The 15,138-nt window shown below is 30.9% G+C and overlaps 1 protein-coding gene across 1 annotated transcript; it reads left to right on the top strand.

The window, feature by feature from the left end:
- Nucleotides 1-915: 915 nt before the first annotated feature.
- LOC108563067 (serine/threonine-protein phosphatase 2B catalytic subunit 3-like) lies at nucleotides 916-9,919 on the top strand (the record flags this gene model as incomplete). Its single annotated transcript, XM_017921631.1, has 9 exons — nucleotides 916-1,055; nucleotides 1,227-1,304; nucleotides 3,510-3,603; nucleotides 3,676-3,883; nucleotides 5,519-5,521; nucleotides 6,629-6,661; nucleotides 9,016-9,094; nucleotides 9,166-9,263; nucleotides 9,697-9,919. Coding segments are annotated over 9 exons (897 nt in total), but the record flags the coding sequence as incomplete, so codon positions are not given.
- Nucleotides 9,920-15,138: the final 5,219 nt, after the last annotated feature.

The raw sequence follows: 15,138 nt of genomic DNA on the forward strand, positions 1-15,138 counted from the left end.
TGCGTTTCAGTTGTTTTTTTTTTGCTCTCTTTCTCTCTCTCTATCTCTTCTTTCCTCTCTACTGTATATGCTGTAGGTGTGTTGTGTTCGCGGCACGATTTTAATGGGGTTTCCTGTCATCGGTAATAAAAAAATATTACGGTCGGCTTTAATTAAAAATTCGACGCTCGCACAGGGCGAAAAATAAAAAAATATATATATGAGAGTAACGTTCAAACATTGAAAGCTTTTTTTTGGAGGGTCTCATATGAAGGGCGGAAATAAATCCTAATTTTCACTGGATATTGCAAATCTTCGTTATGCGCGCAACGCATACATCTATTATTTCAACATCAACTCAGAATTTTGTTCAATTTTTTAACAATTTTTTTTTAATTAAACATACACTAATAGTGTAGTTTTCATATAATTAAATAAAAAACTAAAATCTTTCTTTCAAATTTGACCTTATTTAATTTATAAAATTTCAAATCACAATAAATTTATTATTGTTTCAAAGCAATTTGATTTATTTTTCTAGAATTTGACAAAGTTTTGATTCTAACTTATTTTGGTGTAAAGTTCCAATGTAATTTAAAAAAATGATGAATGTAAAATCGTAATAATTATAAGCAATTAAAAAATATAGAGAATTTTGCAATATTTATACAAATTTTGGTTGAAAATTGTATTGATTCTGTTTAATAACATTCATTTTGTAATTCTATGATTCTATGATAAATAATGACCTAATTTTTCAAAAATTAATAAGATGTTATATTAATTAGCATTAATAATAATTGTATAGTAAATAAAAGTTAAAAAATCTTCAATAAAAATAAAAGTTTGTAAAGTTATGTAATAAGTAAAAAAAAAATCAAGTTGTTGTATTTCATTTTGACAGGTGATTAATATTTTTTGTTTGTTTGTTTTCAGTTAGACAGATTTAAGGAACCTCCGGCCTTCGGGCCAATGTGTGATCTTCTCTGGTCAGATCCTCTAGAGGATTTTGGCAACGAAAGTAACGCGGAACACTTCTCACACAATTCCGTAAGAGGCTGCTCATATTTCTACAGGTGAGTACAAACGATGCACGTCTCATATCATCACAACGCCCTTGATTTTTCTTCGAGGGATGGTGCGGCCTTTTGACTGCACAAAATAAGTAGTAGTTTTTTTGGAAAACTTACAATCGAGTTTCGCTCCGATCGATTACCTTCACTGATCGAATCCTCCTTTTGTTACAGCTACGCTGCCTGTTGCGACTTCCTTCAGAATAATAATCTTCTATCAATAATTAGGGCACACGAAGCACAAGATGCGGGGTAAGTTTTCTGCAAACTTTGCACAACTATAAGTATAACTACCAACTTGTACTTCTTAAGGGTGAGAATGTATATGTGTATGTACGTGGGGTCTAACAAAAGTTTGCTTAGTTGGCTGAAAAAAAAAACAATTTTATTTTAATATATTTAATTTTCATCCTTTCGTAATTTCTCAACATAATTTCCATTTATTTTTGCCTTCACAAGGGCTACATTTGTATCGTCGGTGAAAGATTTCGGACGACCATCAGGAGATTTGTCCTCAACAGAAATATACCCTGTTTGGAATCTTCGAAACTACTTGGAAATAGTCATAAGGGATGATGCATTCATTGGTATTGGTATTTTGGTATTCCTTGAAAATTTGCATAGGTTTGAATTGACGTCGAAATCCGTAGAGAATGGCAGCAAAACATTGCATTTTATCCTATCCATTCTAACCGAAATTCTTGAAATTTGACATGATATATCGTTAGACTTTAACAAATTGAGAAACAACTTTTGTTTTGTTTTTCAGAATCAAATGTATTAACGCCAACTAAGCGAACTTTTGTTACACCCCACCTATGTGTCGGAAATCGATAAGCGTAGAGCGATTTGCGATTGTTTTCATAACGTTCCAAGGCTTTGCGAGTTTATATTTTATTTTTGTAAACTCTTTATCGCATCATCTCCGACTTGGCGTGCGGCCCTTTCGCCGATTACCATTTTATAATATTAAATAGGGGAAATAAATTCCGCCTGCAAACCGACAGAAAGCAATAGGGGGAAAAAAAAATAATTATGTAACTAAGAAAAGCTTAATCACTCCGCAATGCAATACCAACACCGACGTTGAATTCCGTGCACAAAACGCTATCGATTTTGTAGCCTTATAAACGCTACAACAATTATTCATATTTATTTCAATTCCACAATATAAATTCTTTATAATATCCATAACGAATTATTCACATTTAATTTAATTTTGCAAACTTTTCCTAAATTCCAGCAATCAACATTTTTTTAGTGTACAAACACCATTTTTTAAATTATATAATTAGATTGCAAACTTTTCGCAATTTCCTCTCGCGCGTATTTTATTTATTAATTTAGTTCTTCACTGTATTCTGTTTTTTTTGCTGATGTTGCGAGAAACTCGTTTCGTGGGTTTCGCGTTAATTTTCAGCGAGTTTTCGGCGCCAAAAACGAATTGCAAATTAAATGGAGCCCGACGGTAACCGCCCTCCACTTCAGCGCTGGAAATTAAGCGTCTCGCTGAAAATGAGTCGAGCAGAAATTTATTTTCCTCGATGAAAACTTCGCAGCGTGAAAATGTAGATAACTTTACATTTTAATGCAATTACACGGATGCGCTTTTATTATAATCATAATAAATGTGCGGAAAATTTGAATATTAATCTATAATTTTGAAAAATTAAGGAAATTGCTTTCATGAAATATTGAAATTATTATAATATTGCCAGAAATTGACAAATTATATATTATTTATAATGAATGTATTCAAATTCAGGATTATTTCAGAAGTGTTTTTTTTTAATATTTATATTTTCTTAAGGGTTTTAGTAGAGATGTTGAATATTGGATTGTAATTACGAAAGGGATTATGTTCGGGATTAAGTTGTTCTCCCTGAAATGAAACACGAAACTTTTCTTCGTTGTTAGCGAGAAGCGATAAAAAGTCTTGGCTTTTCATTGAATTTTAACGTAAATAAATTATTTTATAATTAATTGTAAAGAACTCAAACATTTTGTTGTTATTTGAAAGAAAGTTTTCTTTGTTTGTTGTATACAAAACATTTTTTTAAAATTATTTTATGTAATCATCCATAATGAATATTGATAATTGGGATAATTGGAAAGGGATGACGATAAATTGGTGGAAAATGTGTTTGGAAATTTGGTGAAATGTTTCGAATAATTGGTAGTGTTTTAGTTGTGAGTTGGGTGAAGTAACGTGTGCATGTATTGATCCTGGGGTTTCGGGGTGTATTGTGCGAGAGGTGAAGTGGGGTGGAGAGCAAAGAGAGATGTAAAGTGAGTGAATGAGAGAGAGAGAGAAGCGCGGCTGTGTGGGAAATGCGTTTACTTTGGGTGGAAGGAGGGTGGAAGGAAAAAGGAATTAGAGTTTCGATTCGGAGATTCCCAGGGATGTGGGGTGTATGTGGGTCAGGCCTCGATGATGTTGAGTTTCTCGTTTTGCAGGTATCGAATGTACAGAAAGAGTCAAACGACCGGCTTCCCATCCCTTATCACAATATTCTCTGCACCAAATTACTTGGACGTCTACAATAACAAGGTGAGATGGCGTGAAAGAAATGCAATGAAATGATCATCCCGTTTTCTAATCACTCTTGTCTTTGATTGACAGGCGGCCGTCCTGAAATATGAGAACAACGTGATGAACATCCGCCAGTTCAACTGCTCGCCGCATCCGTACTGGTTGCCCAACTTCATGGACGTCTTCACGTGGTCCTTGCCGTTCGTCGGCGAGAAGGTCACCGAGATGCTCGTCAACGTCCTCAACATCTGCTCCGACGATGAGCTGGTCTCCGACGGAGACGACGCACTCGAAGAAGGTTCGTACTCATACCTCTGTATACCCCCACTAATTACACCGAAAGAATTGCGCGACGAAAGGAAGAAACGTAAAACAAGAATTACAAGCAACGAAAAAAAAATAAGAGAGTTCATCCAACAAGCGAACGTATATATATATATAAAAGGAAGAAGAAAAGTCGGCGCGAGAGGGAACATTAATTCCTCCTCCCTCGCTTTCTTAATAAGTGTTCTGATGGGCGGGGGGGTGAAGGGGGTGGTTAAAAGTGGAAGGAGAGGAGGAAGAGGCGCAGCTTGGAGGATGCAGAGACGTCCGCCGTGAATGGTTTATGCTCGACGTGTTTCCGCTTTGTTTTCCGCATTATGACTTCCATCGTTCGTCTTATATTAAATTTATCTTTAAATTCACTTTGCGCGCACAAATTGCGAGTAAACAAGGAAATGGCTGGGGCTTCCATCCTGCAAGCCGGGATACAACTACACATTTAGATGCAGAGTGCTTTCGTTCATCCACAAGACTTCATAAATTATTAAATAAAAACACTCCGCTTTGAACCGTAACATCTCTGATGGAATACGAAGCGATAATTATCGTTCCAATTAAGTCGATTGGCATCTTCTAATTGCATTCAAATTTACACAGAGTATTGATCATCTCGAATTATGTAATCAAGAGATATGGAAATACTTATTTATAAAGAAGATTTTCATAATTACAAGTACTAAATTCTAAAGTGCAAATCTTGAAATCGAAAAGTAAATTAATTTTCATAATATTAATGAAATTTTTGTCTTTTTAAATTCGTTTATTCATAAAACAATTTTCTATTAATTTCGTTAATAAAAAAGAAAATGGTAAATAATTATGAATATTTCAAATAATTCGGTTTTCAAACTATTGCAGCACGAAACAACCATGAGGATAAATTATGAAAATATAAAAACGAACTTGGTCAAATTTCACTTTTGAAAATCTAAAAATTCATCTAATATTTTGATCACACAATTCAAATTAAATAGTAAACTAATTGATAAATATGTGTACTACATTGTAGAAGTCGATTCAAGTACAAAGATAATTTTACCACTAATTTGATATTGAAGCATTTTTTAATTGATATTAATTACTAACAAAAATAGAAAACTTTTTAAATTATGAAGATACAATAATTGTTTTGTAGATAATTAATTTTTAAAAAATCGATGATAATTATTAATTCATTTTGTTAATAATTGAAGAACTAATAATTAATAAAAACTTAAAAACCGGTTATTAAAACCGGCGCATCCACCAATTTTATTGGGAAACAATTTTTATAAAATTTCTATTTTTAATGGTTAATACATTAGGAAATCATGATAATTTATTAATTTACGATTATGAAATTATACAAAGATGAGATCAGCGATGGAAGTTGCATAATGTTCTGCGTAGACAGCAAGCAATTAAATCATTCAGAAAAAAATTAAAAATATTATATATATATGTAATTGCAATTTCGGTTTCTTTCTTTCTTGTGCCGACTCAAAAAGTAACCCGACCGAACAAAGCGAACGCTTTTAATTACCACAAAATGTTTTTTTGTTTGTTTCTCTGTTCTGTTTCCTCCTTTGTCCCACGACACAAAATAACAATGCTACTTGGAACCGATCAGATGGTAAGGTTCAGATTTTTACAACACTCGTAATTATTATATATTATATTTCTTATCAGTTGCTTCGAGCCGTAGTGGTGGAAACTTTAGTTCTCTCTATATATATATATACATACATAATTATAATTATATAAATACTTATCGAATATGATTTCTCAATGCCTGACAAATTTTATTTTTTTTTTAATTTTGAAATTTTTTGGGCTAATTTCTGCGTCTTTTTTTTTTCAACGTCATTTTCTTTTAGTTTCCGTTTTGTCATAGTTTTTTTGTTGGTATTTGTTTAATTATTTATTTATTTTTTTACTCGTTTATTTATTTTTTTTTGTGTGTGGGGGGAAAAATAATGGATTTATCTAGTGAGTGAGCCCCGAGAATTAGATTTGTATTTGTTCGTAAACTTAAAAAAAAAACCCACCCCAAGTAGCATATCTTACTACTCTCTCTCTCTCTTTATACTTCTAAAGTTTGAACCAATGTATATTTATAACTGCAACAACAAAAAAAAGAATAAGCAACCCCAATTTTTCTATAAGAAACCCCCAAATTTTCTTTATCTTTTTTTTTTAATTGATAGATTTATTTAGTTTTCTCTTTTCTGACTTTTGTCTGATTTCTTTTATTATGCGTGGTTTAATGTGAGAGCACTGCATAAGTCTGCGGCACAAAATCTGAACGTTCTTTTTTTTCTTTTCTTTCTATATTTACAAAAAAAAGAATGCATTTGTTTTCTTTAAATAATTATATATATACGATCTCTCTTTTTTCGTCCTATCTCTATCTCTATATCTATATAAATATTTAATTACCACTTACATTCATCTCTTTGTGTTCTATGAATTGCATTTTTCTTTTCCATTCAATTTAATATCTAAAAAGAATCTTTGCAAACTAATTTTTTTTTTAAAGAAAAATTTTGGATTCTCAATAACTTTGATTGATTGATTGATGTTTTTTTTTATTATTACATATATATATACTTATGTTATTGTTACTTTTAATTTTCAATTCATGCACACGTATTTCGCTTATATTTTTCTCCTATATTCTGACACTTCTATTTTTCACTATTTATCTCTATATTCGGCTTGGATTCGCGCCCCTACACAGCGAAACAGGCAAAAATAGTTATTAAAAAACCTGGTAAGTTTTCACAGACATGCAGCTTGAAAATGAGGAGTTTTTTTTTTATATATATATATATAAATACATACAATTTGAAAAAAAAAACCGATCTATATATTATATAAAATTATTAATAACACTGCATTAATTGATATCTCATGACTTTTTTTTTATGAATTTTTGCGACAAGTTTTTTGGATCAAAAGTAAATAAATACTAAAGAAATAGTTGTAAAACGCATAGCAATAAATTCAAGAACACACTACACGCAACCTCGAGAGACTTTCTAATTGGCTGAATCTCAGTGAGCAAAGAATTTGAAAACAAAACAAAAAAAAAAAAAATGTGATTGCACACGGAAACTGGATTTGAAAACACACGTGTAAGAATCACGGATGTTGTTGCTTTTCCTTTAAACAACGCACGTTAATTTCTTGATTAGTTTGTTTATACATGAATTGAAAATGCAAACATTAATTTTTGTTAATTTTAATGAAATTATCCTATAAAGAATATATTGATGTGCGTTCTTTGAAGGAGGAAAACAATCTGATCCGAAAGTAACGAAATTTAGATTTCAATAGAAAAATTGATATAGTTTTTTTTTTAATTTATAATTTTCTTCTTTAATTATTTTTTTTTTACCTTTTTCGTCACACTCTACTCAAAATTATTCAACTATCCTCACTTGGAATTCGAAAGGACAAAACTAAATTTCGAGAAAATCCACCGCAATAAAATACTTCTCCGATACTTACTTATACCAGTTGTTTTTTTTACTTTATTTTCCTTTTGTTTCGATTTTGTTTTTTAATTTCTCTCTCTTTCTCTCTCTCTTTGGTTTCCTCCATACAAAAGTAGTCTTAGTTTTGACGTTTCACTATTTATTTCTGTATCTTATTCTCTACTTTTACTCTTTAAATTATTTTTTATTATTGAAACAATTAGTTTTTTATTATCCACTTTTTGATTTTTCTTTTCTTCAATTTTTTCTCTCTTTCTCTCTCTCTATATATATAAACTTAGATTTAGTAGGCTGTTTCCGATTATGTTTGATTTAGTTGAAAGCATGAAGCGTATACGAAATATTTACAAGATTCGATTATTATCGCATTTGCATTTTGTGTAGAAACTATATTTACTTTTTAAACTATTTGTTAATTTTCTCGTAGTGTACATACATACATTTAATCTAAGATTCATTTCTTTTCGTTAATTTACGTTTTGTGTTCAGTCTAGTGTAGTATTAGTAAAGTTTATTTGTCAGAAAACGAAAATTGGTGCCGCAAAAATTTGTACTAATCCAGAGTTAGTTTTATTTATTTTTTTAATTTTTTGGGTTTACCATTTTGTAGCTAAAGTAGTTTTTTGATTGGATCTAACGCGCTTTAATATCTATAATCATTAAAATTATTCGATTTACTTTGGATTGGCTTCAGTAGGCGACCAAATAGTAAACTAACGGATCCGTTAACTTCCAATTTAACCGATCTCGTTGGCTCTCGCAATATTTTTTTGGCCCAATTTTGATGTGTGTTTGTGTGTGTATTTATCACACTTTGTGTTTCTTTTCTTTTTTTAATTTAGTTCAATTATATATTTACGTGTTTTGTTTTTATTTTCAGTTGTTTTACGTTGGAGTAGATTTGTTTGTTAATGTTGTTGTTGTTTAATTTATGTTTTTCTTTTTTTTATTAATTGTAATTATTGTTTCGTTGATGTTCTTGGCTCCGTTATATAATTTTCTATATGCACCGTTTGTTTTGTTTTTTTGTTTCTATACTTCTGCGTTCGCTACATTTTGCGTCACTGCCGAAATTGCCGTTGGCCAAAATCTACTTTATATTTGACGATGATGGTGAACCTGAACAACTCCATCATTCGGTAAGTCCGTAGTTGAAGATTCTGTTGTTGGTTGAAATCAATGGTATAAACAAATATACATATGTATACAGGTTACACATCACTGACTAATTACTAACAATGAACCCATGTAGATAGCCTCGTTTCTCCTTCTTCTGCATGCTCTTTTCATTTCTGTCTTCTTCTACTTTTTTCTTCTAAAACTACTGTTAACAGTCAACAAAAAAAGTAATATACATAAATGGTAACATAGATTAGATGATCCCCATTTCATCTAGAGTACAATCACCATCAACATGTAATAAATAACATTTTCCTCTTGTTCTCTAAAAGGTAAATAGGTTTATTTGTTTCCCACTGTGCTTACGTTAAACGACTCAAAGAACATATACTAAAACCAAACTAATTAACTTACAAAAAAAAAACAACCCACATTGTTGATTGTGATGATGTTGATGCCAATTAATCGAGCCTTTACTGAATATTCTGTGTGATTCTTTTAGGTACAGCAGCTAATCTTCGGAAAGAGGTTATTCGCAATAAGATCAGGGCTATTGGAAAAATGGCTCGTGTGTTCTCTGTGTTGAGGTATGCAAATTTTATATTTTTGTTATCATTATTTTTGTTCATTTTTATAATTTCTAATTTGTTCGTTTAAGGGAGGAGAGTGAATCTGTTCTGCAACTTAAGGGTCTCACCCCGACCGGGGCTTTACCGTTGGGAGCCCTCTCAGGCGGAAAGACTAGTCTTAAGAACGGTAAGTTTCTTAATTATGAAATTTCTAAATTTGATTTTTGCAACATGATTGCGAACTTTTTTAGATAAAATATATGACTTTATCACTATAATATCACTATATTATGAATCTAATTAATTGAATCTAATGAATTTGTACAAAAGTACAAAAAATATCAATTTCTAGAAAGTTTACAAACTATTCTTATATGTATTTTAATTTGTTAATTATTGTTAGTTAAACCATATACTTGTAATAGTACAAAGCACTTGGAAAAGTGTCGTTTTTTATCGTTCTATTTTGATAGCTTTACAGCTGAATATCAGCAGGATATCCTGTAGATTGAGCTATGATCAAAGTGTATTTTTACGTTTGCTAATGGTCGGAAATATTAGTGTATAGGAATGTATTCCAATGAGTTGATAATTAATGTACGTTTTTTGTCTTGTTGTAGCATTGCAAGGATTCTCGCCGAATCATAAGATCACGAGCTTCGCAGAGGCGAAGGGTTTGGACGCCATAAACGAGCGGATGCCGCCTAGGAAGGATGCACCGTTGTCTCCGGTGGATGAGAAGCCGCAGGACCTTAACCATACCCAGTCTAATGCGCACTCGTGAGCTACACCGAACCAGTAGATCACGTCGTTAACCACAGGTTCTGACCCAAAACAAAAACACAAAAACCCATCATATTTTAAAAAAAAACCAACCGCCCCCACCCAACTAACATTTTTCTATTCACAAAACAAAAGAATATCACAAAAGAAAAAAAACAACAAAAACCAGGTCCAACTATTCTCTAATCTAGAAAATTTTGTTTTGGTTTGTTCTTGCAGTGCGCTGGTCTGTTCACCTTCTACATATTAACATCTATCTTAGCTTTTAGCCACATTTTGATCGTTGGGACGGCAGGCTCGTTCGAACAACAAAGTAGCTGGTCTGCTTCCTTCTTCTCTACCATATACATACATCTCTAATGTGTATATATATATATATATCTATATATATTCAACAACAAAGAAAAACAAAAAATCTCTTACTCTCTAATCTTCCCCGCACTGAGATCGGCATCGTTTTTATTTTGTGTGTGTGTTTGTGGCCGACCACTTCACCCGAAACGAAGAAGAAACGGGAACAAACCAACAACCTCAGCTACACCCAGGAGAATAAAGAAACAAAGATCGCTTGACAAAGAGAAATTGCGCTAAATCTTTACAACTTAACATAAAAAAGAAAAACCGAAGATGAATCAAAAGAAGAAGAGAGAGTATGGATTTTCAAATATGGACAACTTTGTTATATTTTTCGCGTGTTTTTTATTTTATTTTATTCTTTTGTTTATGTCTCTCTCTCTCTTTCTCTCTCTCTATCTTTTCGTTGTTGTTGAAGGTCCGAGATCACTCACGTTATATTTAATATTTCAAAAAAAAAAAAATTATATACATATTTATAAGAGAAAACAAAGGAATCGTTTGTTAACGTATGTCATTTGCGTGGGTTCCATTTAAAATTAAAAAAAATATATATATATTGAATGTAAACTGTGCACTTGAGCGACTTCAAAGTTTCGTTTACGATCAAGGAAGGTTTACTTCTTCACTTCGTTACGTACAATGTTATGTATATATCGATGATGATGATGTGTGCGTTTCGATTTTGTTTCTTCGGAACTGTCTTTCGTTTGTTTTCTTTTATTTTGTTTTTTTTTGGGAGAAGTGCGATTATTATTTATTTTAATTATGTTTTCTTATGCATATATATACACACACACATATATTTATATCGAATTATGTGAAAATTGTTGTTACTTATTACTATTATTATTTTACTTTCTCTATCTCTGGTTAAAGCTTGATATATATATATGATAAATAAATAATAAAAAAAAAATGTAAGGAAAAAAGGCATCATAATAATGAGAACTAACTAAATTAGTAAATAATAATAATGAAAGAAAAGAAATGTGGTAGTGGTAGGTATGTGTAGTAAAAGGTGTGCAGGACGGGGTTTACAAGGACTTCATCATATATACATATGTTTAATTTTTTGTTTTGTTTTGGTTGCACGAGTGATAATGTGCCATACCACACCTATCGATCATCATAATCATCACTGAAGCCATGTTATTTTCGTCTTTTGTTTTATATACGATTATGATTTGTTTCTTTTCACTTCCTAACACCTCCCCCCCACCCTTTACTCCCAATTCCTCTATATATTATATACGATTCTCTAACCTGATTTCCTCTGTACATCATCGCCATCATCATGATCACGCCATAAAATACGATCGTAGCCATAATCAATCATCCCTCTATCATCGTCCACTGTGTGTGTTATTATTATAATAATATGAAGATGAAGAAGAAGAAGAAGAAAAAAAATTAAGGAAAATTTAATTTAAATTCGATAATTATTATTAAGATATTGCTACATATTATATGAAGATGAAGAAGAAAAAAAAACATGGATTTAACAAACAAAAAAAAAAATATATATATAAATAAAATAATTAATTAACATTTAAAGAAAAAAAAAAGATGATTAAATAAATGAAAAAAACAAGTGTTTACCGAATTAAGCGGTAATAAGGATAAGGAATAATGATAAGCATAAGTAATGATAATGATACGTTTTAAGACATTGTAATTGTAAACGTTTTTTTCTTTCCTCTCTTCGAAAGCAAAACAAAATATATATGATATATATATATAATGACAATTCTATATCTAAACTAAAAGGAAAACAACTAATTTATATTTCGATTTATATTTAATAATGGAAATTAATCCAAAAAAACAAACATGTTACAGAACTATACATATATGGAAAGTTTAGAAGGATATATTATATATATATATATGTGTGTACGTTTTGAGACGAAAGAAAAATATTTAAAAAAAAAGATAAAAAAAATAATACAACACATCTTTGCTACATGCTGTACTTATATTTATATATATACATACATAAAATTGAATGTAATAATTGTTAAGGTTTTACGTTTATTTCGTTTCTCCTCTTTTCATTCTATCTATATATATATATCTATTATCTCTCTCTACATATATATATATAACTACCTTACTTACTATCGATCTATCTCTAGTGATTGTACAAATTGTGTTATGTAAATGTAATATATATGATTGTTTTTTGTGTTCGTTCTTTTCGTTTTTCGATTATTGTATTGTTGCTCGGACGGGGAAGGTTTTCGCTTTGTTTCTCTCTCTTTTTTGTTTTGTCGGCGCGTTCTCCGTTGTTTCCTTGGACAGTCGCCGCCCACGATCCGCCCCTATTAATTGCAGCCAATCGGCACGTCCTGGAAAGGAAACGAAAGAAGAAAAAACGAGAAGAACCGCCCCCCTTTTCCCTCCCTTAACTATTCCTAAATTTCTATCGATTTGTTGTATGCATGTGTTACATTGATGAATATTTTGTTGTGTGCAAGTGAGTGTTACAAATTATACATATATATATATATATTATACAAGAAATATCTAATTATTCTGTAAATTAATGATATAATATATTATACATATTAATGATTATGGATATATAGTTAATTACATTTTAGCGAAAATTTGGAGTGGGCGAGGATAATGCATGCGGTGTGTGTGTATATAAGAATTAACATTGAAATATCAAAGTTTTAGCACGTCCTTTTTTTATGTCTATATGCACATACATACGCAGCATGTCAACGCCTATTCGTGCAAATTTTCTAAATCTTCGTTTCCCGAAATCTTCATGAAATTCTTAGAAGAAAATTTTTAGATTTTTTTTTGTGTGTGTGTGCGAAACGGTGGTTTTTCCTCGTCGCCGTTAATCATTTCGTTCGTTGAAATTAATCTAGGACCCTCCGAGAATCCATCGTAGGTAGCTCCTCCCTCCTGTTTCTTTCCACGCCTACACGATCCGACGTCGACATCCCACGAAATCCCTTAGTTTTATCTTAAAACCAATTTCTGTTCTGTTCGTGTCTCCCCATGATTTGCAACCAGACTGTGGTATAACTAAGCAATAAGACTTTGTAATGTGTATAAGTGTGTGTGTCTAATAATATTTCTATAATAGCTAAGAACAATCTCTTCGCCACGCCCACCACCACCCCCAAAAACAGTAAACGTCAGGGGGGTCGGAGTAGGTGGCGACGACGACGAGGAAACACCGCCCACCGCAAAAACACCTCCTCCTTCAGTTTTTTTCTCTTTCTCTCTCTCAGTTTATTCACGACTCTCGACTGAAGACAATTTTTTTTCCTCTATTTTGTTATTGTTGTTGTTGTAGTAATTAATCCACTAGTAATTTGTTATGAATACGCATGTACGTGTATAATTATATGACCCTTCCCATGCAAATCGGGCGCTTTGACTTGACTTAAGCCAACCAAAAAAAAATGTATAAATATTATATATATAAATTTAAAAAAAAAATCTATTTGCCTTCATACTTCCTAAAACATATTATTATGATTATATGGTTATTATATAAATATATATTGAAGAAAAAAAACTTGATACGATACAAAAAGAAAATGACAAAAAAAAAATTAATAATAATGCACTGAAGTATTGGGATGTTAGACTTTTAATACTTTAGTACTACTATCACACACTTTCAGTCACTTTCAGGCAGCGAGTGACGGTTTTAATATAACATAATAACGTGAAAAACAAATGAATTATAAATATATATATAAATAAATTGTAAGTGAATGTGGGAGGGGACGACTCCTCATTGGTGGAATCCTCTCTGACACGCCCCTAGATTTAGTTGAATGTTTTTAAATTATTATTATTATAACTATATATATATATATACATATTTTAAAGATGGCGCGCGTGAAAGGAAGCAAATATATATATATATATATATAATCTAGTCGTTGGTATATATTCATATCAATCGATTTTTTTTGTGCACATTTCAAAATAAAAAAAAAATAAGCGAAGTTTGTTGTTTCTTTTTTTTGTTTCTTGTGGCGGTCGTTTTGCATATGTGTATATATATATATATGAATCTGTGATCGCCTTGCGTTTTCTGTTTCTACTCTGTATATCTCCACTACATCTTCTTCTACTTGACTACTTGTAACAGGCATTATTATGGCGGTTCGTTTCATACAAAGAAATATATACATAATGATGTTATCTTTAATTATTATATTCTATACATTTCAACATTGTACTGGATATTTTTCATTTGTGTTCTTAATTAAATACTATACATGAATATAATTGCCTTCACATTCTTTAATTTAATTCTCCATCCAACTGTATACACACTAAAACTCATCTCAAAACTAAATTGAATCATAAATTCATATAGATAATTCAAACAATTTTAAAGTAATTATACTAATAACGCATTCCGCTAGATGTCGCCTCAACGTGCTTTTTAATCATTCATAATTTCGTTAATAATATTCACTAAAATTGAATTAAAGCATAGAAATTATGTCTAATTTATGAATATTCATTTCAATGTGTAAGAATTTGCAATTAAATCTCTAATTAGCAATACAACATTGGAACAGCGCCGAAATTGCTGAACTAAAACTTGTTTTGAATACAGATAGATGGCACAGAATGACACATCTTTGATTAAAAACAAAATTAGTTAAGATTTTGGTTTAATTATTAATATAATTCGACTTAATTTTCTAAAACTATAGTTTAGTCAATATTTTGTTACATACAATTGTTGGCCATCTCTTGGTTAGTTTCCAAAGTTTATAGTTCAACCATTTTGGCGTTGATCTACTTTATTTATGCTTATTTCCAATTTACCAAACAAATTAGGAGAAAATTGGTATTGTTTTATTTAAAAAAAAACTTTTAACTTTATAAAAGGGAATATATAATTGTAAAAGTTAATAACTGTACACATTTTA

This window comes from Nicrophorus vespilloides, unplaced genomic scaffold (assembly GCF_001412225.1).
Source record: "Nicrophorus vespilloides isolate i.1.1-1 unplaced genomic scaffold, Nicve_v1.0, whole genome shotgun sequence".
Lineage (NCBI taxonomy): Eukaryota > Metazoa > Arthropoda > Insecta > Coleoptera > Silphidae > Nicrophorus > Nicrophorus vespilloides.